Below are 22770 nucleotides of genomic sequence, written 5' to 3'. Positions count from 1 at the left end.
TGGATAGGGCCGCTGAAGGTGGAACAAAACCTGCGCTCGTGACGTCCATGGTCTGTTTGTTAAGAGGCTTTGCCCTCCTGCTCGCAGGGAGGTGCTCGGCAGATACACTTGAAAGCCTTAAAATGACATTTAAATGCAAATTCATCCCCGCCAGTAAATCTCGCCGAGGGTTTACCTCAGTTTCTGTGGTAAAGCTGTTTGTTACGCTCGGGCCTGGACCGCCCCCCCCGCCGCCTGCCTCATCGCTCCCCTCATGACGCGTTTTGGCGGACAGGCGGGTATTCTGGGGAAACGCGCGGGGCCAGACCTGAGGAGAAACTCCCTCCCACCCCACGGCGGACCTCTGCAGCCAGCTGCTCTCGCCCCAGCCGCCCTTTACGCGTAAAAAAAAAAAAAAAAAAAGAAAGAAAAAAACAAACAAACAAACAAAAAAAAACCCACCCGCTGCCGCAACCGGCCCAGCCCACCCCACCCGCGGCAGCGGCCTGAGGCGCAGGTGCCGCCTCCCCCCCGCCGCCCCGCCCTCCGACGCAGGCCCCGCCCCTCCCCTCTCACGCCCCGCCCCCTCCCCCCTCCGCCTCTTTTGGGCGGGGCCTTCTCTCCTCCGTGGCGGCGTCCGCCCCTCCCATTGGTTGGCGGCGTAGAAGGGAGGCGGGGGGGGGTGCGCGTGACCGAGCCGCGCGTGACGTAGGAGGAAGAAGACGCCATTAGGGGCAGCGGCGCCGTCGGCGGTGGCGGGGAGTGTCGTGGTTCTCGGCGTCTTTTTCCTCAGCTCCGTTCCTCCGGCGGTGCCTTCCCCTCTCCTTCCCCGCGTCCCCTCTCGCTCCCCGCCCCCGCGAGTCTCCGTCCCGGTGGGCGGCGGCGCCCCGCGGCCGCGTTGCGGACCGTTGATGTGAGGCGGCGGACGGCGGGGCGCGGATGGCGGCGGCGGGGGCCGGCGCGGCGGCCGGGGGCCGCAGTTTTTCCTTCAAGGTGGTTTTGCTCGGGGAGGGTTGCGTGGGGAAAACCTCCCTGGTGCTACGCTACTGCGAGAACAAGTTCAACGATAAACACATCACCACCCTGCAGGTGCGGGCCGGGCCGGGCGGGGAGCCCCTACCCCGAGCTACCGGGGCCGGGGTTGTGTTGGGGGGGATCCGGGGGGGTCCGCTGCTCTTCCCCCCCTTCCCTTCTCCCCTTCCCTGGCGCACTTTCTAGGGTTGTTGGCCGGTGCCAGCTTGCCCGTGGCAGGAGCGACCCGCTGCCGCTCTTTAAATGGTGGCTGTCCCCTGCCGAGTTTGCTGGAAGCTGGTTTTCTGGGTTCTTTTTACGCCTCGGGCTTAAGCTTTCGGTACTTAAAAGGCCTCGCTTCTATTCTGAATGCTAACTGCTCGTTTTTTCCAGTTATGTGTATGAATGTCTTCGTTTGAATTTTGGGAAGTATTGTTTGAAAGTAATGTTGTTACTGTCATCATTGGTAGCGGACTGATGACTAAGTGTTTCGTATGTGCTGCGTTTCTGTTAATGATAGTCTTCCTCATGCTCTCAAATCCTAACCCTTGAACTACCTAAATACTACTGTTCAAAGAGAGCAGCTTTCACAAAATGGTCTTTGAGATTAAGGTTTATAATTCAATAACGGAAAAGATTCTTAAGGCTTACTTGCTTGTCATGTTATGTCCCTGAATTTTGGCCTCGTTCTCAGTGGGTTGCATGTCAAGTCTTTTGGGATGTCTCTGCTTGCTTAACCTTTTTATTTGCAGTTACTCCAGTTGCACAGCATCTTTCTTAGCAGTTGTGCGCATGTACGTGAAAATGTGGTTTTAGCCCTGTAATGTATACTGCTCTTAATATGTTTGTTTTTTTAAATAAACAAACAAACCCTGCCACCATGTGGGCCACTAGTGGGTTTTGAATTACTGTTGAAGTTCCGTGAAGTACAGAATAAATAGTAGGTGATGCCAAAAAAGAGCTGTAGGGTAGTTGTGCACTATTCCTGCGTGTTTAGGGGAAAATTCTTGTGGGCTGGGTATCCGGAAGTATTTAATAGTGAAACTTTCCCTTAAAACCAAAGAAATGTTAGAGGTACACTAGAAACAATACAGTGAATGTTTCATAAACAGATACTGTTGCTCCATTTTTGCTGTAAGAGCTAAAAATAACATGTTTTAAACTTCATTACCCTATGTGCATACCCTGCTGTTGGATCAATCTATTGGTAGGGTTACTAGGCATGGTGTGATATTTATGGTAAGCTGATTGTAGCTCTGATTGTCATAGAGGTAACTAATATTCGCAATGCTACAGAAATGACTAGTAGCTTGTAGGTGTCAGAGCTGCAGCTGTAATTTTCACCTGAAGTGTAGCATTGAGCAAATAATCGTTTAAAGTACATCAAAATGATTGTGTATAGCTGAATTCTGATATCCCATGTAGAAAGAGTAGAGCTGAGTAGTTTGTCGTGTGATGCAGCTTGGTGGGTTTTTTTAAGTGTGTTCTTTAGATTTGTAGTGGAAAACCTAAAATTAGAAGCAAAAAGCGAGTTGAAATACAGACTCGGGGTCACAGATGTCATAAAATGGACCTTTAAATGCCTCCAAAATGTTGACAGGAAAATGTCTCTAGATACTATAGCTTGAGAGCTTTCGGGTTTATCTGTCTGGGGGTGGGGCTGTGTGCTCATAGAGCAGTGGAAGTACATGATCACACTTGATACTGAGATTTTGTTTTTCCACTGTGATTAGGTTTCTGGTTGCTACCTGTATCTTTTAACTGACTGCACTGTGTTTTTCAACTTGTTTGCTTTTCTGTTCTGAGCCTCCTTAGCCACATATACATCTTACTGATTGTAAAATACAATGTCAGTTGCTGTTGAATCTTGCTGCACATCGTGCACTTGTGAAGTATTATCTTTATTATTCTTGTTTTCTTATGTCTTACAGTTCTAGAAGAAAGTTATAGTAAGTTCTTCCACTAGCAAATTAAAACATCCCTTAAAAAATAAGATAAGGAGAAACTAGGATATCTGATTAATCAATGAAGTGACATTTTTGCAAACCATTTTTTTTTTTTTTTAAGATTAAAGGCTTAATCTGGTAAGGCGGCTGTGTTTCATGGCATCAGTTCAAATTATTGCACCAAATTACTTCTGTTCCAATAAAGCCAAAATTAGATAAATACTTAGCTCCTGATTCAGCAAAGGAGCCACAGTGATGAATCATATGAAAAGATCAGTAGAAAAAAGTACTGTGTAGTACTCTATTCCAGTATGATTGCAACAAAAAGGGGGGTGAGACTGTAGCCTTCTGGAAACTTTATTTAGTGATGTTGGCTGGTGCTTCCTGCAGTGTGAACCCAGTGATGGGGGAGAGCACAGGAAGTCTTTAAATTAGTCAGTGTGGATATCTTTTATCAGATGTATATCTATGCTTTCCTGTCTGAATTCTAACAGTTAAGTATTATTCTCCTGTGAAGTTAACCTGCATACACCCAAATAGGAGAGTTTTCTTTTGTGCTAGTAACAGAAGGCTTTTAGCGAAAGGGAGCTGTTTCTCTTCTCTCCATGTCCCCCTTCCCTAAATGCTAGCTAGAGGGAAATGGTGAACTGGAACTTCCTTTGAGGTTAGGAGGCTGCTGGGATGTGTTGCTGTAGTTATGTTAGCTTCAAGTCCTCTACTTAAGATATTGATGACCTGCAAATTGAAATTAAGGTTGCTACTGATTCACATAAGAAAACATTTACTTAAAATAATGTGAAAAAGTTGATGCAAGAAAAGTAGAGGTTTTTTGCAAACAATCAACACAATCCATAACCTGTTGTCAGACCTGGTGGGACAGTTAGAATTGGTTCCCATTGATTGAAATATTGAGGTCAGTGCTCTCATCTTGATAAAGTAATGCTAAGCTATAAATTGATACCAAGAGAACTGTGCTGGAATTACTCCAATAATAAATCTACTGTCAAACTTTTTTTTTAAATTTGGGTAGACACTTTCTGTTAGTTAATTACTCAAGATAAATACAACTTTCGTGTAATAATCTCTCAAATGTGTGGAAAACTGCAAAATATCCAACCCAAGAGAGTTGCTGACGTGGTGCTAATAATACTATACAGATCCTGATTGCTTTGCTGGACTTGCATAACCTGGAAAAGCTGTCTTGGCTGTCTAAGATAGCTGGGGTGGGGGGAAGACAACACAAGGAGGTTCAGTGCTATATGCAGTGTTGGTATGCCTGGCTTGCCTCTGTTGAAGATGAAGTAGTAGAGGGGTAGGTGATACACATCTGCTTTTATTCAGTGACTTTCAAGAGAATCTTTTCCAGCTGAGTCTTTCTTGTGTTCTACTTAGGCTTCTTTATCAGTTCCTAACAGGGTCTGATGGATGAGTGAAACTGAGCTCTTAGAAGAAAGAATTAAAAGAAAATACTTTCTACAGGCACATAAAGAGAATGGAATTTTAGCTCCTTATAATTGCATTATCCTTTTCTTCTAAGTGTGTAAGTAGTCTTCAGACCAGTCATAAGACACTAGAGTAAAAATACCAAAATTAGTAGCTTATGTCAAAGAGGTATTTGAGATTACTTATCTTTGAATTAACTGTGGTCCTATATATTTGTGGGTTTTTGAAAGTCCTAGCAAGAATGAATTGTCATAGTAATGAAAATAATATGGAAAAGAGTTACTGACTGTAAGTCGAGTCATAACTTGGACTTAAATCTGTAGTACTCAATTTGGTAAATTCTTGGGAGATTAGAAAAAATGTTGAATCCTCTTCTATGTGTAACTACCTAATGCTGTCAAGACTGTCCTGATTTCAAAGGCTTTGATGCTCTTGGTAGCTGACCTTTTCCTTAAAGTAGGCTCCTAAACTATCTCAAAACAGTAGTTAAGGTTCTTCCTTCCATGTTGGGTTCCCCCAGATTTCTAAAAACTGCTTAGTCCTGCTGTTCACCTGATTTGTTTTTTTGCTCTCTAACCTCAGAATGAGTGAAGAGTAGTAACCTTGCTCTTCCATGAGACAAATAGAACTTGAAGGGGGGTGTGTGTTGAAAGGTAGGTCTTAGGTGGTTTGTCTTTGGCATGTTTGCCACTGTGGCTGTAAAATGCACTTTACTGATGGCAAATATGCCAAACTTGCCCATACTTATTAATTCAAGGATGGAGCCTGCTAACTATATTCATCAATTATATGAACACAATGAAGACGAATGAAGTGTTTAATCTGTAATATAGTATTGACTGTTTCTCGCAGCATGTTCACAAAAGCTTCTGCTCATTACTAACCATGACTACTTCAAATATGAGGTTCCAATCTTGTTATTGGGCAAGCTTTTTAGACAACTTGCTTGTAATCACGATATCTGATATAGGATATTGTCTCTCCTTTTTTGGTTAGGGGCCTAAGTTTGAGTCTGCCTAAAGTCTTAATTAGTACAAATTCATCAAATTTTAATACAGAGAGTGAGTACAGTAGCCCAATGCTAAATACTCTTGCCAGTCTCCTGTGATTATTTTTTTGTTTTTTTTCAGGAGACACTAAAAAGCCTTACTTGAATGTATGGGTCTTCTAATACTTGGGTATATAGGAGAAATATTCTACTCTTAGTGTTAAAAGACAGTATTGCTATCAAAAGCTGTAGTGACCTGAAGGACTGGTGATACTTAAGCAAAACTTACCAGTGGGGATAAGCCTACTTTAATATTTGCTCTGTCAGATAGTAGAGATATCTGTACTATTAATTGGGCCAATGTCTGAAGCCATGATGTTATAACTTTATGGGTACTGAGTTCTGTGTGTTTTAAAAAATATAAATCCTGTTTCTGTGAACGATTTTTCTGCCTTTTGGTCCAGCAACGTGATTCTCAAACACTTAGGTGAAACCCATATCAACTGAGCAGACTTGATTGTCAGTGTTGTGACAAAAGCAAACGGTGCTCAGATGAGCTTTTTCCTTTGAGATTTACAATAGAATATCAAGTACTGTAGTACAGCAGATCAATAAAATATAGTCAGGTAAGCTTGATTTGTTGTGCCTAACCATACCTTCCTTTAATATGGCCCAAGTGCTGGTGAATTAAAACTTCTGAAGTCACCTCTAAGCTTTCAGCTTTTAAACTCTGGTGTGGTAGAACAAATTATGATATGAAGACTAGACGCTGATTAGATGATCCTTAGGGACAGCTAGCTGAAAGCCGTAAACAACTTTCTGCAGAGTTTTTGATTAAAAAATTAAAGTTTTCCTGATATTTAAGACTTGCTACTCTGCTGTTATAAAAGTTGGTTATAGTTTTAAATAGTTTTAACATGCTGTCTGGAACGTTTTCTGAAGTTGACTTATGCCACCTCACTGTAGACTGAAGGGGTAGCATTATTAACGCTGTAGTTATGTTGAATACAGTGGTCATAATGATTAGCTCTTCGCTATCTGCTTTTGGAAAGTTTCTCATTGTTTTTCTTTCCTCTGGTCTGTCTTTTCTCTATCTGTTGTTAATCAGACTTTGTGGAAGGCTTTAGGGGAAGGTACAGTTTACTTCAAAAAAAAGAAAAGTTTCTTGAATCATCTCACCTTAGGTTATACAGGTGCCAGAGTTGATGTTGGGGAAGTAGCTGAAGAACAGGAGCTGCTCTAGCACCTGAGTGTTGGATGACTTTAACTGTAATACAGGCAGCACTCCAGAGAGGCACTTTCACAGCAGTTTCGGCCGATGTAAATTGAACTACCACGGTCTTCTGTGTGCGTACTGGTTGCTTGTGTAGTTAAGCAGCACGCTGGTTCAAGCACCTGATCTGGCCCATGACACTTTCCACATACACATGACTTTTAGTTAGTTCAGTGCCTGGTCAGTGCTTATACAGAGAGCTCATATTGAGCAAAAGTTAACCCGTGGCAACAGAATTGTCTGATGTTAACCTGTTACTGCCAGTTTTCAGAACGGGGGGAGCATATTCCTAATGTATCAACTCCTTCAGACCCCGTTCTAGCCTGTTAAACTTGTATTGAATTATACCCCTTTTTAGCCACCCAGTTATACACTCGGTAACAGAGATGGTGGTTGAAAATGTGGATCATGCAGGCTTGGAGAAGAACAGACACACTCTTGAGTTACTGAAATTAGACTAACCTTGCAATATGCTCTGGTCCTGAAGAACATTTTCAGAAGATAATGTAGTGGAATTCTTAGAGCAGCTTGTATGCTTATTCTGAGGCTTTTCTTACCCTGCTACTTGCTTTCCTTCTGTGTGTTAGCTGAGAAGCTTATCACTGAGCTTTTGGGAACAGTGTCTGGGGGGAAAAAAAAACCAACAACAAAAAAAACCCAAACCAAACCCAAAACAGAAACCACACCTGCCCCAAAAAAGCCCTCAGAAACAGAAGGGAAGAGTTGTGGGCTCCCTTCATCTAAAAAAGGGAAAAGATACAGATAAGGAGACTTGCAGAATACTAGTGTTCTGAGACTTATAGCAATAAACTCAAACTATTTTATTTTGTTCTAGTAGCTCACTAACAGTGAACTACTTTGCCTAATTCCTGCAAATTAAAAATCCTGTTAGGCTGGTTCCTACCCAAACTTCATGTATGCTTGTAAAATGCTTCAAGTTCAGCTTAGATTTATCAGTGTTGTGAATTCAGACTCTTTCCACACAACTCTCTTATCCTTTCCAAGTCATTCAAAACAACAGCAAAAAGATGTAGTAAATGATTGGCTTAAGCCAAATTTATTTAGAATAGACTCCTAGCAAACTAGTGAAATGACTAACTGGTTTAGTATTGACTCAGCCTTCTGGCTTAAAGAGTATTTTGATCCAAAAATCTGTCTTTTATTGATTCAAATGTTTTTATTAGTAAATTAATCTGAAAAGAAGAGACATTTGTGTGTAAAACTTAACTATAATCTGTTTTGCTTTCCAGGCATCTTTTCTTACAAAGAAGCTAAATATTGGTGGGAAAAGAGTAAACCTTGCAATATGGGTACGTTTACTTTCCTATTTTCCCTCCCCTAGCTAAATAGAATATTTTCCTGAAAGATTACTTAGGTTTACTAGAACTTAAATGTAAGGCACTTCTTAATATAGTAAAATTTCAAAGTATTTGGAGTTTCATGAAGTATTGTTTGCTTTGTCTTAAATGCTAACAAGTGTATTTTAAATGCAGGATACAGCTGGTCAAGAAAGATTTCATGCATTGGGGCCGATCTACTACAGGGATTCTAATGGCGCTATCCTAGTATATGATATAACAGATGAAGACTCTTTTCAAAAGGTACTGGACAGATTTTTACAAAACTCTGTGTGAGATGTAAACCGATTGAAAGATAATCTGTGATATGAGTGTGTAAATGGGAATCTTCTGGTTTTAGCAATAGCAATATGTATTACATCTGCAAATTTAGACCATATAATGGAAGTATATCCCTTATTAGTATTCTTTTGAAGGCTGACTCTTTCAGTCTACTAAAGTTCTAGCAGAGGTATTCAAAGAACACCAGGGAATTAGATGTGCAAGTTACCTGTGACAGGCTATAAACTTAAACCAGTACTGTTGTGATAGTATGCAATACTGATCTCTACTGTATAAACCAAATTACTAGAAGATAGTAAGTGACATGACCTTTTACAGATCTGAACTCTGAAATTGCAATAGACGATAGTGGAAACACTACTTTTTCAGTGATAATAAATATTTGGACTTCAAATCCTCATCAAAACCTCAAATTTGATGACTAATGATTTTATAGCAGTATTAGTTGATCAGTCTCAGCAGGTGAGGTTTTTTTCAACCCTGTGTCAAATCAGCACTATCACTCTAGGATGTTCCAGCTGAAAAAATGGTGACACTCTTTACTGAGTGAGTTTGTCTCTGGTTAGCTTGTGGCAAAACTAGTAGGACTTCTGTGTAGAGGAGTAAGAAATTGTGCTTTTATGGGCAAGGCTTGGGTTAGCAGTGATAGAAGTAGTGTAAAGGTATAGTTCCACAACAGCTTAATTATTTTAAATAGTCTGATGTAGGGCAAATAAAGCACTTGTGCTAACAGTTAAACTCTTGCCACTCATCTGCAGAATTGTGATGACTTGTGAGTCAACTTGGGCTCAGCATGAAAAGGCATTACTTAGTAAAATTCTGTGATATTAAAACACTTATTCTCGGAAAAAAAGAGGGAAGGTTAATTTGCAGAAGTTACTGCATAACTACCTCTGTATTGTGTATCCTGACTATTTTTAGGTTCCTGAAGTGATTGCTTCTCCTCATGACTTAAATTCCCTTAAAATAGCAGTCCCTAAGTCAATGCAGTGATCATACAACTTCAAAGCATGACAACAAAATTGATAACAGATACCGTACCATCAGCTGACTCAACACTCTTGTCCTATCTGTTCTCTCAGGAAGCAAACATCTGTTATAATCTAACCTGAACAACTCAGTTCAGGTACCTCTACCTTTAAAGTACCATTTGTGATCTGTCAGTAAGTGCCTGTTGATAAAAGATCTCATGCCTGACCTAAAGTGGCCAGTGCAGTGAACTTGTTCTTTGGAGTGGGGCTAACATGAGTGTGGTGAGTTATATTTCTGGAGTAATTGAACCATTTTATCTAAGTCATTTGCTCTTAATTTCAACTGCAAACTAAAATCTGCTGAACAAGAGCCATGCATAGCTATCTAAAGAATATTTTGTCCATCTGTGTTGCTCTAAACATGTTTGTTTCTAGTTTAGAGTGAACAGTTAATGAATGAAGTGGGTCAGTTCCGCAGTGCCTTAGCTAGTAGTATATCAAGTGAAAATAAACTTACTTCTGTTCTTTTTGCAGGTAAAAAACTGGGTAAAGGAATTAAGAAAAATGTTGGGAAATGAAATCTGTTTATGTATAGTAGGTGAGTTTCTTTTTTAACATGTGATGCTGAAAATCAGAAATGTTTCTTTTGATTAATAGCATCTTCCAAACACTCCTTTGACAGCTTGTACATGTGAAGGGGTAAAGTTTATGTTAATTTCATATTTAAAATTAAGTTGGAGCTAGAAGTTTCAGTAGGTCACATTGAGGAAAATAAGAGTTAGTTTTGAAAAACAGGCTGTTTAATGATACACCATGTCAGAAGTGCATAGTACAGACACCTGCAGACTGCAGTTTAACAGAAAGAAACATAAACCTCAAATGTGTGTTATCCTTCTTGCAAGTATTCAGATGTCTTGTTTCTTTACTGTTCTCAGTGGCATAGACTGTATGCTTGTCTGTTTTCATAATCAAGTGCTTGGGGGGGGGGGAGTCTTAAAGCTTGGATATTTCAATGCAAACAGAAATATTGGGTTTAAATTTAAAATCAGATATAGTGATTAAAACACTTCCAGGAGGATAGATGTATGGATGTTCTCCAAAAACTACCTATGCAGCACAGATAAGCTGCTAATAATTTACAAAAGAAAAGCAAAAGGCTGAATCTGTGGCTTATATGGTATTTAGCTCTTCTGATCTCTCTAGAGAAGTAGAACTTTATTGCCTGTAAATGCTTGAGTGAAAGGAGATTCTTATATCATATCATTGCGCTCTAAATTGAGACTTCTGTAAGAGTCAGTCTTTACTGGGACAGCTTGTGAGAAAATGATGGGGTACAATGATTACATGACTGCTTTCTTTTGGGTAATTTTGTAGTACAAAGACTTGAAAGATTAACTTGTTTCCAACAGGTAACAAAATAGACTTGGAAAAAGAGAGACATGTTTCAGTGCAAGAAGCAGAAACGTAAGTCACACCAGTTTATTAATAGAAATAGTCATTGCAGAATTATGCTGCAGTAATAAACTTGTGAAGCTGTTAACAACTGGCAGGCATAAACCAGCAGTGCCTTGTTGGGTGCTGTGTTAAGTGTTCTGTTAGTATCAGTCACAGAATGTCCTTACTCACCAAAGTATAACTTGAGAGCTGTGCATGATTAAAGTCAACATTTACAGTTTCAATGCATTTCTAGACATGAAACTTTCTTTACTTCATTTAGTGTTTTTCAACAATCATGGCAGTTTTAACCACATAATTCCCTTTTTACATTAAATCAGCATGTGTAGATTAACTCTGAACTTGGAATAAAACCTCTTGTGATCATGTTTTTGCTTCATGTAAAGTGGCTTAGGAAGTTTGAGTCCTTTAGTACAGTGAAGTTCTGTATCTGTATTCCTACAGGTATGCTGAATCTGTTGGAGCAAAACATTATCATACTTCAGCTAAACAGAACAAAGGAATTGAAGAACTGTTCCTTGACCTTTGTAAAAGTAGGTATTATCTAGCTTTGTTGGTAAAGAGCTCGTTCACAAAATACTCAAGGCTTCAGAATGCTTAAAATGATACAGAGAAGCCTTAATGTAAACTATTACTAAGAACTGACTTCATCTGAGTCTACTTCAAGCCACCTATGTACTGTAACAGCTATGGAAGCTTGATGTATGGATGCTTAAAATACTGCAAATTCATTTTGTACTCCAAAAATGTCTTTGTCATTTGTTGGAGCACTGACTGCTGTTTCACTCGGCATGTGTAAATAGTAACATCAAACTTCATGTGACTGGTCTCCCTGTTGCCTGCTTCAAACCCTCTGTTTCAACCTCTTTCAAAAATCTTCTTAAATGATGTTGATTACAAATCATAAACTTGAAGTTGTAATGATGCAAATTTTACACAGCAGTCTAAGCAAATGGTGAAGATCATGGAGTGTAGGATAAAAATGTTATAACACAGTGAAGTTGTCCTATTCATTGTGTTCTTATGATAGAAGAATTTAAGCAAAACTTCACCTGCATGTCTGAAGAGTAGGTTGGTTTTTTTTTTGGGGGGGGGGGGGGGATGTATGGGGTGGTATATGTGGTGTGTGGAGTTTCTTGTTTGTTTTCTTTTTTAACAGAATGTTCTTGATATGGGTGTGTAAATCTAGCTTTTGAAGTCACTAACTCCAGAACATCTGAGCATCTAAGGTCTCCCTTAGTCAACAGGAGCTGCTGGATGTTTGGTGCTTTAGGAAGAAGATTTAAGTATGTTCTTGCAGCTGTGTTATGTGATACCTAAGTACTTCTGCATAATGAATAGGAGAACTAGTCTTGCTGAACTTTGTGCATATAACTCAAATAGATTAAGATCTCAGTCTTGTGTAAAAATGCAGTGGAGTGTCATCTAATACATTTCTTCCTTTACAGGAATGATAGAAACTGCTCAAGTGGATGAAAGAGCAAGAGGCAATGGTTCCAGTCAGTCAGGAACAGCAAGGCGAGGTGTACAGATCATTGATGACGAGCCACAAGTACAGAGCAGTGGAGGGTGCTGTTCTTCTGGATAATTATAAAACTGTGCATCACTGCCCTCTCAATATGAAGACTGCCATATTCCAAGTCACGCATTCTTTACCAATGGAGTAATAGAATTAACAGTATTTAAAAATAATCACATGTAACACTGCAGAGACCTTAAGTGCTAAACTAGTGGCGTCTGTGACCAGAGAATTGGCATTTTCTACAGTGGTTAACAAAGCAATTACCAATGGCCTTTTTACATATTTTTCTTTAATGAGGAATAATATGCATGTAGAAAAGACCTACTTAAAGGCTTCATTTATATTCTTTTAAATCAGATCATTATTTAATAACTTATATACATTGTTGTTGGAATGGTATACGTTTTTGCAGCTCTTTGTATTTTGTGGTAGATTGAATTGTATCACTTCTAAAATGCAAATTGATTTTTTTTTTAAATTAGCAGATATCTGAAGTAATATTTTTGCAGGGCCTTCACAAGCCTATAACTGTCAACTACTTTGATATATTCTGTTCATCCTGTATGCCAAGCTGGTAAAATACATTGTAAATTACATATTAAATATTTTATCTGCTTTTACAATTGCAGGTGCAGAAATATGTACATCAGTCTTGTCAGTGATTGTGAAGTGAATAAGTCAGTGAAAGATGCAAGCTTTTCATGTGTACTGTTGAATTGCTCATTCTATTCCCCCTACCTGAAGACAGCTTTTTTTGGTACATTCATAGCTACAGCATTTTTTTTAAGACTTTTCTGGTGAGGAGCAGTATTTACAGTACCCCCTTAGTAGGAGGAGAATGCTTCCGTAGACTGCTGTTTAACATTGAGGTGTTTGACTCCCAGCTAAAACAGTTGGTGCATGCATATATCTTGCCTCTGCAGTTACTTTGGCCTCTCAGAATATCCCCCCAGAAAGTCAAAGCAACTTTAGCCCTCATCTGTCTGGTAGCCAATAAACCAGATGCATGGGAAACTCTTAAGCTGCATTAATACATATGTGTCCCAAGACAGCATTATAAGCTATTAATGAGCATTTTTTTTTCCCCCTGTATTGCAGGGCTTGAGTGAACAAATGAATTGGCGTTAACTAGAACTGCTTCTGATTTGGAGTGATTAAATGGAAGATACGAAACTTGCCAGATGTAATTGTAACTTTGGGGATACTAGACAGAACTGAATTTAACTCCTGACTTGCTCTTTCTCTTGTAAAGCGTTTTGAAGCCCACTTAAGTTTTGGGAGGAGGGTTTTCACAAAAAGTGTATAAACTACTATCACAAACGAACACAAATGGTGGTAGCTGAAACTTCAAAATGTTTTGTGCTCTTTTTTTTACTTAAGTTGTCATGCTTGGAAAAACAGTAAAGGTGATGTCTATGACAAAATAGAATATTCCTTGGCCTTCCTTTGTCTGAAGGGTAGAATTAGTGTTGCATATGAATGCACTGAATGGTGTGGGTATGTTCTGATGCACAAAAGGAGTAGTAGTAACTAATCACTCTGATAATGTAAGAGAAGTGTGCTGTCTCCAGTCTGATTTTTATTTTCTCTGAAATAATAGATAGCTTTGATACAGACTGGTCCTAGTGCGTTTTTTCCCTTTCTGCCTAAACTGTGGTGTAGATACTTTCTCTTAAGCTACCATTGCTGTGCTCTTCTGACATTACTGTATGCATAATGGACAAAGGTGACCTGTTCATGCTAATGAAGATAAAGTTTCTTGACCACATAGAGCTTTGGTGTGAATCTAAAATTCATGATTAGATGTGTGTATATGCAGCAACACCATTAAATTAACATTCTCGTATCCAACTTAACAGTGAGCCTTGCCAAAGTTGAAAAAATGGTCAGTTGGATCTAAACCCAGTACCTTCAAATCCATACAGTTAGATGAAAGTCAGTCTTGTAATTGATACAATATTGATAAGAGGAGTGAAATTGGCAAGACTATGTTCAAGACTGGAATCTCCTCATAATAAGAGTTCCAGATTTTTTTATTCAAATTTTGTGGTTTTTTTGCAGAGATGGAAAAAAAAACCAACCAACCAAACAACCCAACCTCAACTAGACTTGATCAGCAGATGAGTCACAAGGGCTTACTTACACCAGAGCATATGTGTTCTCGCTAGAGCAGAGCTTTCTCCACTTCATTGAAGTGGACAGATACAGTTCTGGTCTGGAAATTAATAGTAGGTGTGTACCCAAGAGAATGCATGTTTGACTACGTTGAAGTAGAAGCACTGTGTAGAATGTATCTTTCTGCCTGCAGCTAAATAGTTTTTCTTTAGTGTATTCTGTGATAAGGGCATTCTGTGTGACTTCTACCAATTACAAAACTAACCAAGTGATGTTGATACTAACTAACCAACCCTTAAGTCTCTTAGAAAACTAAAACTATTACTACTGAAAACTTTGGTGGGAGTAAGGGAGCCCACAATTTTGTATGATTAAAAAGGTTGTGGTTGCTATTAGCAAAATTTTTTAAAATAAATTCTCAGAAGTTACTTTTCTTTCTTAAGCTACAGCATGAAAAATACTATCTGGAAACTTCCTTGTCTAAGCTGCAGTTTGGTCGGACTTTACTTAAGGAACTCAAAACCTATGCTTAGCAGAGTATCATTATGTTAACATACAAAAGTAGTATAGCTTCATGAAGTCAGGGGAGTTGGTTTCCAAGACACAAGTAAAAACTTTTATGGATTGTTTAGACTGATTAACGTAAAACTTCAGCTGTTCATTGTTAGCAGACAAAATATGAGAGTTCCAGGAAAAAGCATCTTTGCTGAAGATATGTAGGGTGTTCTTTGTATTAACTATATAGGAAAGCACAGATAGCTTGGCTTTCTATATTTGAGCAGGATCTTACTCAAGTAACCTGGTGTTACCACTGTGTGGCTTGGTTTTCAAGAGTGGTGCATTTGCTGGCATCTATCTAGATTGCCTGGTTTGTATGTCTTAAGGAAAACTGTTTTCTTGTTGCTAACTTCTGTTGCTGGAAAACAAGTAAGCTATTTTTCTTTCTTCTGAGAAGAGTGCAAGAGAACTACATCTGTCTAGAAAGTACCTCTATTGTGGGATAGATAGAATCAGCCAGACACCTGCTACAGCATGTAAGTCAGCATTGAGCACACTTCCTCAGAGTAAATCTTGACAAAGATTACTCATATACTATAATAGAAAAGGTCTAACTTACTATAAATACTTTTCCAAAACAACTTTTAAGTACTTGCTCACAGTCTTGATGCTGCTGCTATGAATACTTCAGCTACGTATGAAACTTTTATCACTTGCTGAAATAAAATTTAACAAACCAAAGTCCAAACACTTTAATGCAGCAGTGTGTTGTCTCTATTAGAAGTTATTTATGGACACTGTCTTTTTGCACTTAGACTAGAGTTCAGAAGTTATAAAAGACTAGCTGGACTGATTCAGACAAGGACACTCTAATAAATTCAGATGTGTGGTACTTGGAGATGAGTGTAACTAGCTGTAAAGACCTGGGGTGATGACTTACCTGGTTTGCAGTGGTCTCACATACGGTTCCAAGATGGGGACATCCAATGTCCAGATGAACTGTACTGGCTGGTCTCTTGAAACAGTCAAGTAATTGAGTGTTGCCTTGATTACATGCTTTTTCTCCAATGTTCGAACATTGTGGACAGGCGTTCTTGCTTACTACCACATTAAAAAGTATCCCTTAGCCTTTTCTATCCTGCCACTTTTGTTGTTCCAGGTGTTTAACTTGTATTTCTGCCTACAGCTCTTGAAGAACCTAGTAATTCAATTTCTACTTTAGATTCCAAGCCAGATGAAAAAAGTTTTGCAGAAGGGTATGAGGTCATGGAAGGTGGTTGGAGCTCAAATGGAGTTCTCTGAAAATGTTGGATGCTGTCAGAAAAAACAGTTGAAAGAAGGTAAGAGGAAAGGGAGTTCTGCTTGAGGACAAATGGAGGTCTGGAATCTCCACAAGCTGAAAGCATTTAAGTGGTATGAATGATAGAGTGTGGGAATAAGAGAGCTGGAGCTGGCCACCTCTCTTATTTTTCTCCTTTTTGTGGAAGGAAAAGGAGAAGCAGAAAGAAAAAGGGAGGTAGGAAAAACTGAAGGTACTGGTAAAACTGAAGGTGCTGGCAGTGGGCTGCTGAATTGAGGTGCTGAGCTAACCATTTCTTGGTGGAGTTGCTGGCATCTCTTAGCAATGTTAGTTGTCTAATTCAAGACTTTTCTAAGATTACTTCCTAGGTTGTTTTTCCTTCTGTGAAATACCATTTTTGCTTCACTAAAGAGAATATAACTAACTTTGAACAGGCTTTCAGACACAATTCTAACCTACTTAAAACTTGATTAGAATATGCTAATTTGTGAGTTTACAGTTAACTGGCTTTGTTAATCTCAGTTTGCACCAAAGCTTAGGAAGTCAGGAAATATATCTTGCAGTGAGGATAACTTTTACCACAGTTGTGTCGAGGAGTTGCAAATGAAGACCGAGATCTTTGGCACTAGGTGCTGTGCAAGCTCAAGAAAGCCCCCAAACTAGCTCTCTTTTAACTGTGCTGGGCACTGTTGCTCATGCTACTCTTTGGGGGATTCTGCTCAATGCCAGGATTTTTTCCTCTATTTAGGACAAACCTGTGCATCTCAGTACCTGTCTACTGAATTTATGCTTTTTCTATCAAATAATAACAATGTATACTCTTCCCTCTTGTGTTTTTGGAGCTGTCATTGGCCACTGCATTGAGCAGAATGAGATGGAGAAATGGTTTTGAGAGTTGAGAATCTGGAATGTTTCTTGTCTTGAGATGGCTTGAAAAGTGAGAATCTATGAAACTGTCACCATTATGACAAAGATTATTCTGTCCAAGATAACTGAAAATATTTTAGCTTGGAGAAAGTTTTACTGTAATCTGATTAAAATGATAAATTGCTCTAATTCCAAAATGAAAATTTATTTCAAGCTGATCTCTTTTCTTAATTTTTCCCCAAGACTTAAGTTTACGAAACTTGGCCAAAACCTTCAATTGATTGGCATATTCTACAGCCTCAAAATAATGTCTGTGACTAGGGAGGAACTGCATACTCGTTCCACTGGACAGTTTGGAGCTTTGATGGTATTTATTCAATACCAGGATGTTGAAAGATAGACTGCAAAAATAATTGTTTCCATCTATTTCCTCTGCTTTGTGCACTCGGGCAAGCAGCATGACCTGGTGCAGCTGCAGAGTGTGAAAAGAGGGCTTCTGTCCCTCTCTTCCTGCCTGTCGGCTGCACTGATCCTCGTTGTTAATGAATTATTACTACAGGAAACTTTTGGTGCTGGAGATCTCCCTGTACAAGAAAGGAAACATACATGTTCTCTGCTTGCTTCTCTAGCTCTTCCAGACAGGGATAGGTACTACAGCAGTAATACCCAGTTCTTCTTGGTTTGAGAATGTTGTTTTTTCTCAAGATGAGCTGTTCTTATTTCTTGACATGTCATTTTTTTCAGTGTATCTAGTCTCACTGATGTCTTGCAAGGGATTTTAGTACTTCATTGTAGGTCACCCAGAAGCAATGCAATTTGAAAGTATGACAACAAAGGATGATGAGTAGCAGTATTGCAACAATCTTCCCCAACAATTGGTCATATCTTGCCTCCAAACCAGTGAAGAGAGAATATTGGAAGTTTAATGGTTAGTCCTTGCTACCTCTGGTACCTGACTCCTGTTTCCTGGATATTGGAAGTGTCTTAGAAGAGATCCAAGTCGAGAGGATTGGAGAGAGCAAGGGCTACTTTCTCACCTGTTGCCAAGTAGTTGATATCCTGTGACAGATCCAAACTCATATAACAGATCTCTTTTGAGGTGTTGAAACTGTTAAATTGCAGACCCTTCTTCAAGTTAACCATTACTCCATTCTGAAAGGTCAACAAATTTGGGACTCTTAGTGGAAGAGAACAAGTAGTTTCTCTTTTTCAGAACAGGAAACTGCCTAATCAGGCTTTTCTTAGTGGAAAGAGAAGAGGAAAGCACTTGATAACGAAAGATATAAGTGCTTGTTAGTGCTATGTGATCATACAGGCATTATGATGATTGTCTTACTGGATTTTTCTCATCAGATAAGCTCAGTGAACTTATCAGGCTCAATCAAATAGAATACTTTTCTTTGAACCCAGAGAAAATGTTAGCAGGGCAAAAGCCAACACTGAAAAGGACATAGCATTTTTAATATTGGGTAACTTGGCATTGTCAAATGTTATAGGAATATTCTATATGGCATTTCTGGATAAAAGAAATTTTGAAAAAAAAAAATTAAAATATTTTCTAGCAGAGGCTTCACAAACCTTAACTTTCCCAGTGCATTGCCGCAGCTGGAGTTCTTAAATATGTCTTAGAGTATTTTATGTATCAGTGCATTTACGTGAAGATACTTCTGTGATAAATTAATTCCAAGTGATCAATCAGCTAGGGAAACAAGAACTTCTTTAGCATGTCTGCTATTCTGTCAATGCCTGATATTAAAAGTGAAAATGCATGTAAGTGGAAATGGATCAATAGAAAGGGGGAAAAATGTGTACTGAAAATTGATACAAGAAAACAGCTGGAAATTCTTGCTACTGTCATATCTGAAAATTGTGATCTCTTACAATTTTAGTAAGTCACAGAATTTGAAACTTGATGAACAGTCTGTAATAAAAGTGGCCCTGAAATTACTGGAGGTTGGGGGGCAGTGGCCTGGCTTACAAAGAGATTTGGTAAAAACAGACCGCAGGAGGATTTTTTGTTACAAATTTCTGAACCCGTCTGAATATGATGTGATGAAAGATGGCTTTAAGATGCCAAACCAGGCTCAGTGAGGTTGCTCTATGTTATGCTAACACGTACTCCAGAGACTAGGGTGAGCAGGGACCCATAAAAATGCAGCTTTGATTCTCAAAACTGGTCCCTGGCAGCCCAGAACCTTCATGAGGAAGGAGCAGTTGCTGTTGAACCACATTAGCCAGTTTAATGATAGCCCCAGGCATGCTGCCTGTATGCTAAGGGAGCAGCAAAAACAAGTCAAACATGGAAGGCTTAAGACGGGGAATTTTCTGCCTGTTATGTGTTTGTATCCTACTGATGTCCTACCACCACAATGAATGTTTGTGCACACTTCCCTAGTGAAAAGTGCTGTTCAGCTGATGCAGTGGATTTGAACTGGATGGACATTGTGAGTGAAAAGGGCAAGCAACAGGAAAAAGCAGGGCAAGGTAAGAGGATTTTGCATAGTTCCTGCTTTGGCTGTTCTTAGACCTTTTGCTGTCACTTTTAAAAAGTCAGTAGCTATAGCCTACAGTCTTTGTGTCAGAAAGTGTATTTTCTATTTGGTGAGAATTTTTTGGTCAGGAAACTGAAATCTTAAGAGCTTTTTAGAGTAAACGTAGTTCATTCACAGATCTAGTCTTTCCAAAGTCTGTCAGCATCTCATTAAAGGGGCTATATTAAATGGTGAAGAGCAAGTGTCCTGCCTGTAGTTATACCCTGCAATCTGACTCCTGTGGTGAATGTTTCAAATAGCAAGAGGCAGCAGAGTATCCAATGCACCTCCGATTGCCAGTCTACTTTCCCATTGTTTTGTAACATAGAGTAATTGCAAAACAATCATCAACTGTAAGATGTGCCCATACTGGTTAGAGAAGTTGGTTTGAGGCTTAAAATGACACTGAATTGTACTTTGGTGGGAGCCTGCAAGGCATCTTGACTGTTCTTTCAGTATGTGGATACTGCAGTGCTTGGCATCATGGGACACAGATTCTTTTTCAGGGACTTAGGGATTTCAGCTTGCTTGTATGGGAGATGGAGCTATCTCTGAAGTGGATTATGATGGCAAGTTAAGAGAAGGAAGGAAGTATTGTGTTAGTAACACAGACCCATCCTTAGCATTGCTTTTTGAATGGCTGGGATGAAATACAGCATTGCCTACCCACCCCCTAAAACAATTGTTCCGTTAGTTTCCTGCTCTTTCCAGGAAATGTTGCCTGTTGGTGGTGTTGTAATGCATATGTAGAAGCAATGGGGTTACTGCTATTTGTCTTTGCTTTCTGCATTCCTAGCTCTGGCAATACTAGTCTCTGCCAATCGGCAAACAACGGATCAGTTTCTGTTTAGTCATCACTCTCGGATAGCTTCCAACTAGCCTCTGTGGAGGCTGATGCAATCATCAATCTCTCCTTGCATGACAAATGCTGAGCATTTCATGTTGGTTATCTGCTCTGCTTTTATATTTTAAAAAAGTTTCTTGTCCCACTGAGAGAAGAAAGCTATTGTAAACTTGTGATCAGTTGTACCAACTGTAATGCTTGCTTATGACAAATCTTGTATGTTTTGGATTGTTTCATATTCTGGAATTCTATTAATGCTTGGTATGTATAGATAAAAAATACCAGGTTCACAAACAGGAACTCACAGCTGTGGTTATGGATATACTAAGTGTGACAGAGTGCAAATACTTGAAGAAAGCTCATCATCCAGTGTACTGCCCTCATGTCCTGTTATGTCTCTATGCCTTCGTACTCTAAATACAAATAAATGCTGCTGGGGAATGGGATTTCCTTCCTTTTAATTTCAGTCAGTGCATACTTAATTTCTTTGTCCCTCTCCTTGTCTAACCTTGTGGCAGAAGGCAGCCAGGCATGGAACACTACTACACCCACGTGCTCTACTTGTGCAGATTATGGGGTTTTGTGTTTTCTTAGAGGAACAGGTTAGAAAGGCTATTGTATCTTCACTTCTCAGTTTCTACATTGAGGTAGAGACAGTGAGTAGAGAAGATCCTAACTGGTCCCAGAGGCTACGTTTTTACTGGCAAATAAATTAGGCCCGGGTGCATAAGGTGTTCTGGCCTCCAAAGCAAATGGCACAGTACAGCTTTCATCCAGGTGGTCAAGTCCTCTTCTGCCCTTTTAAGTCATATTTATGTACTCCCTGCTTGGAGTGGCTGTGCTGTTCCCCATGCTGTGTCTAGGTATTAGTGTGAGAAGCCTTAAATGGTATGGGTGGTAAGTTATATAAAAGAGCATGCTAATGATTAAACAGCAAGGCTGACTGTAGGTCAGTACCCCAGGCTTACTCGTTGACTTGAGTGGATGTAGCCAGAGCCTGCTCTCCCTTCTGCTCTCCTAATTGCGGAGCAGGACAGGAGGATTCCTTTTTTACGTTTTCCTTTGGTATGTGGAAAACAAGAGCATGTGACAGCTAAATCCTGGGATATCTACTTTATTGTCTATAATACCATTAACACTAAGGACTGGTAACTCTTAGACTATGAAGAACTCAGGAGAAGCCTGGTCTGCAGCTTTCTCCTGGGTGTCCTGCTGCACCCAGAGTCCAGGACGGCACCCCATTTACTGTCTGTGATCTGTGACAAACTGGAGTAACCTGGAAAAACTGTGGGATGCATCTGTCAAAGCAAGTCTTGGAATATATCTGTTTCCTGTGAGCAGAAAAAAAGGTCAAAGGAAAAGATATTTTTGGCACTGTTTATTTCTGGTTTTCTTTTATTTCTGCAGGGGTTCTGTTTGTACAAATTAAGCCTGTGATGACAGAATCTGCACTTGTCTTGTGCAGGCCAGGTTTTCATGTGGTTGAGCATGTGGGCGGCTGACACTTCTGAATACAGGACTGGATCTTGGAACTCCGCTGAAATAGCTGTGTGAACAACAACAATAGCAGCTGCTGCAGCTCTTGGCATAGCCATAATAGCTATAGCTGCAGCTGTGACAGCAAGAGAAGCCACAGGAAAGCTAGGAGGGCTTTCTGGCTGTGCGCTTGCTGCTGGCTGGGGTGCTGTGATTACCTTTATGTGACAGAAGATTCCTTATTACAGCAGATGGCTACTTAAAATCCACTAAAGAGTGAGCCACCAAGCTGAAGATACTCTCCTTAGATTCTCATCTGTGTAGTGAATGAAGGGTTGGACTTTTTAGCACGGAGCTACAGACTGCCCCGTTGTTTTCTTAATGGACTTATGGATAAGGAAGAGGAACCTGCTAATGCTATGTCAGCCTATGGAATTTGGTGTTGTGAATCACTCAGGTTTGTAAACTGAAATAATGTAACGCACCATTACAGGCTGGGGACTGACTGGCTGGAAAGCAACTCTGCACAGAAGGATCCGAGTGTTGTGGTGCACAAGTTGGTGATGAGCCTGCAAAGAAGGCCAGCAGCGGCATCCTGGGCTGCATCAGGAAGAGCACTGCCAGCAGGTTGAGGGAGGTGATCCTTCCTTTCAGCCCAGGTGAGAGACTTCTGGAGTGCTGGGTGTAGTGCTGGGCTCCCCAGTACAAGAGACTTTGACATCCTGGAGTGAGGCCTGTGAAGGGCTATCAAAGATGATTAGGAGACTGGACCATCTGTCAAACAAAGAGGCTGACAGAGCTGGGACTGTTCAGTCTCGAGAAGGTTCAGAGGATCTTGTCAACATTTAAAACTACATTATGAGAGGGAGTAAAGAAGGTGGAGCTGGTCTCTTCAGAGGTGTCCAGTGAAA

The 22770-nt window shown here is 40.0% G+C and overlaps 1 protein-coding gene across 1 annotated transcript; it reads left to right on the top strand.

The window, feature by feature from the left end:
* Positions 1–693: 693 nt before the first annotated feature.
* RAB21 (RAB21, member RAS oncogene family) lies at positions 694–20757 on the top strand. Its single transcript, XM_075058089.1, has 7 exons — positions 694–1068; positions 7891–7950; positions 8134–8241; positions 9786–9849; positions 10661–10715; positions 11151–11239; positions 12155–20757. Exons 1-7 carry the CDS (start codon positions 919–921, stop codon positions 12292–12294), a joined length of 666 nt encoding a protein of 221 aa, XP_074914190.1. The 5' UTR covers positions 694–918; the 3' UTR covers positions 12295–20757.
* The last annotated feature ends 2013 nt before the right edge of the window (positions 20758–22770 follow it).

Source organism: Buteo buteo, chromosome 26 (assembly GCF_964188355.1).
Source record: "Buteo buteo chromosome 26, bButBut1.hap1.1, whole genome shotgun sequence".
Classification (NCBI taxonomy): domain Eukaryota; kingdom Metazoa; phylum Chordata; class Aves; order Accipitriformes; family Accipitridae; genus Buteo; species Buteo buteo.
This window is presented reverse-complemented; position numbering and strand designations above follow the sequence as displayed.

Coding starts and splice junctions, on each gene's coding strand:
- RAB21 (XM_075058089.1), top strand. CDS start 919: ATGGCGGCGGCGGGGGCCGGCGCGGCGGCCGGGGGCCGCAGTTTTTCC. Junction 9,850..10,660: donor AATCTGTTTATGTATAGTAG/GTGAGTTTCTTT, acceptor TGTTTCCAACAG/GTAACAAAATAGACTTGGAA. Junction 11,240..12,154: donor GTTCCTTGACCTTTGTAAAA/GTAGGTATTATC, acceptor CTTCCTTTACAG/GAATGATAGAAACTGCTCAA.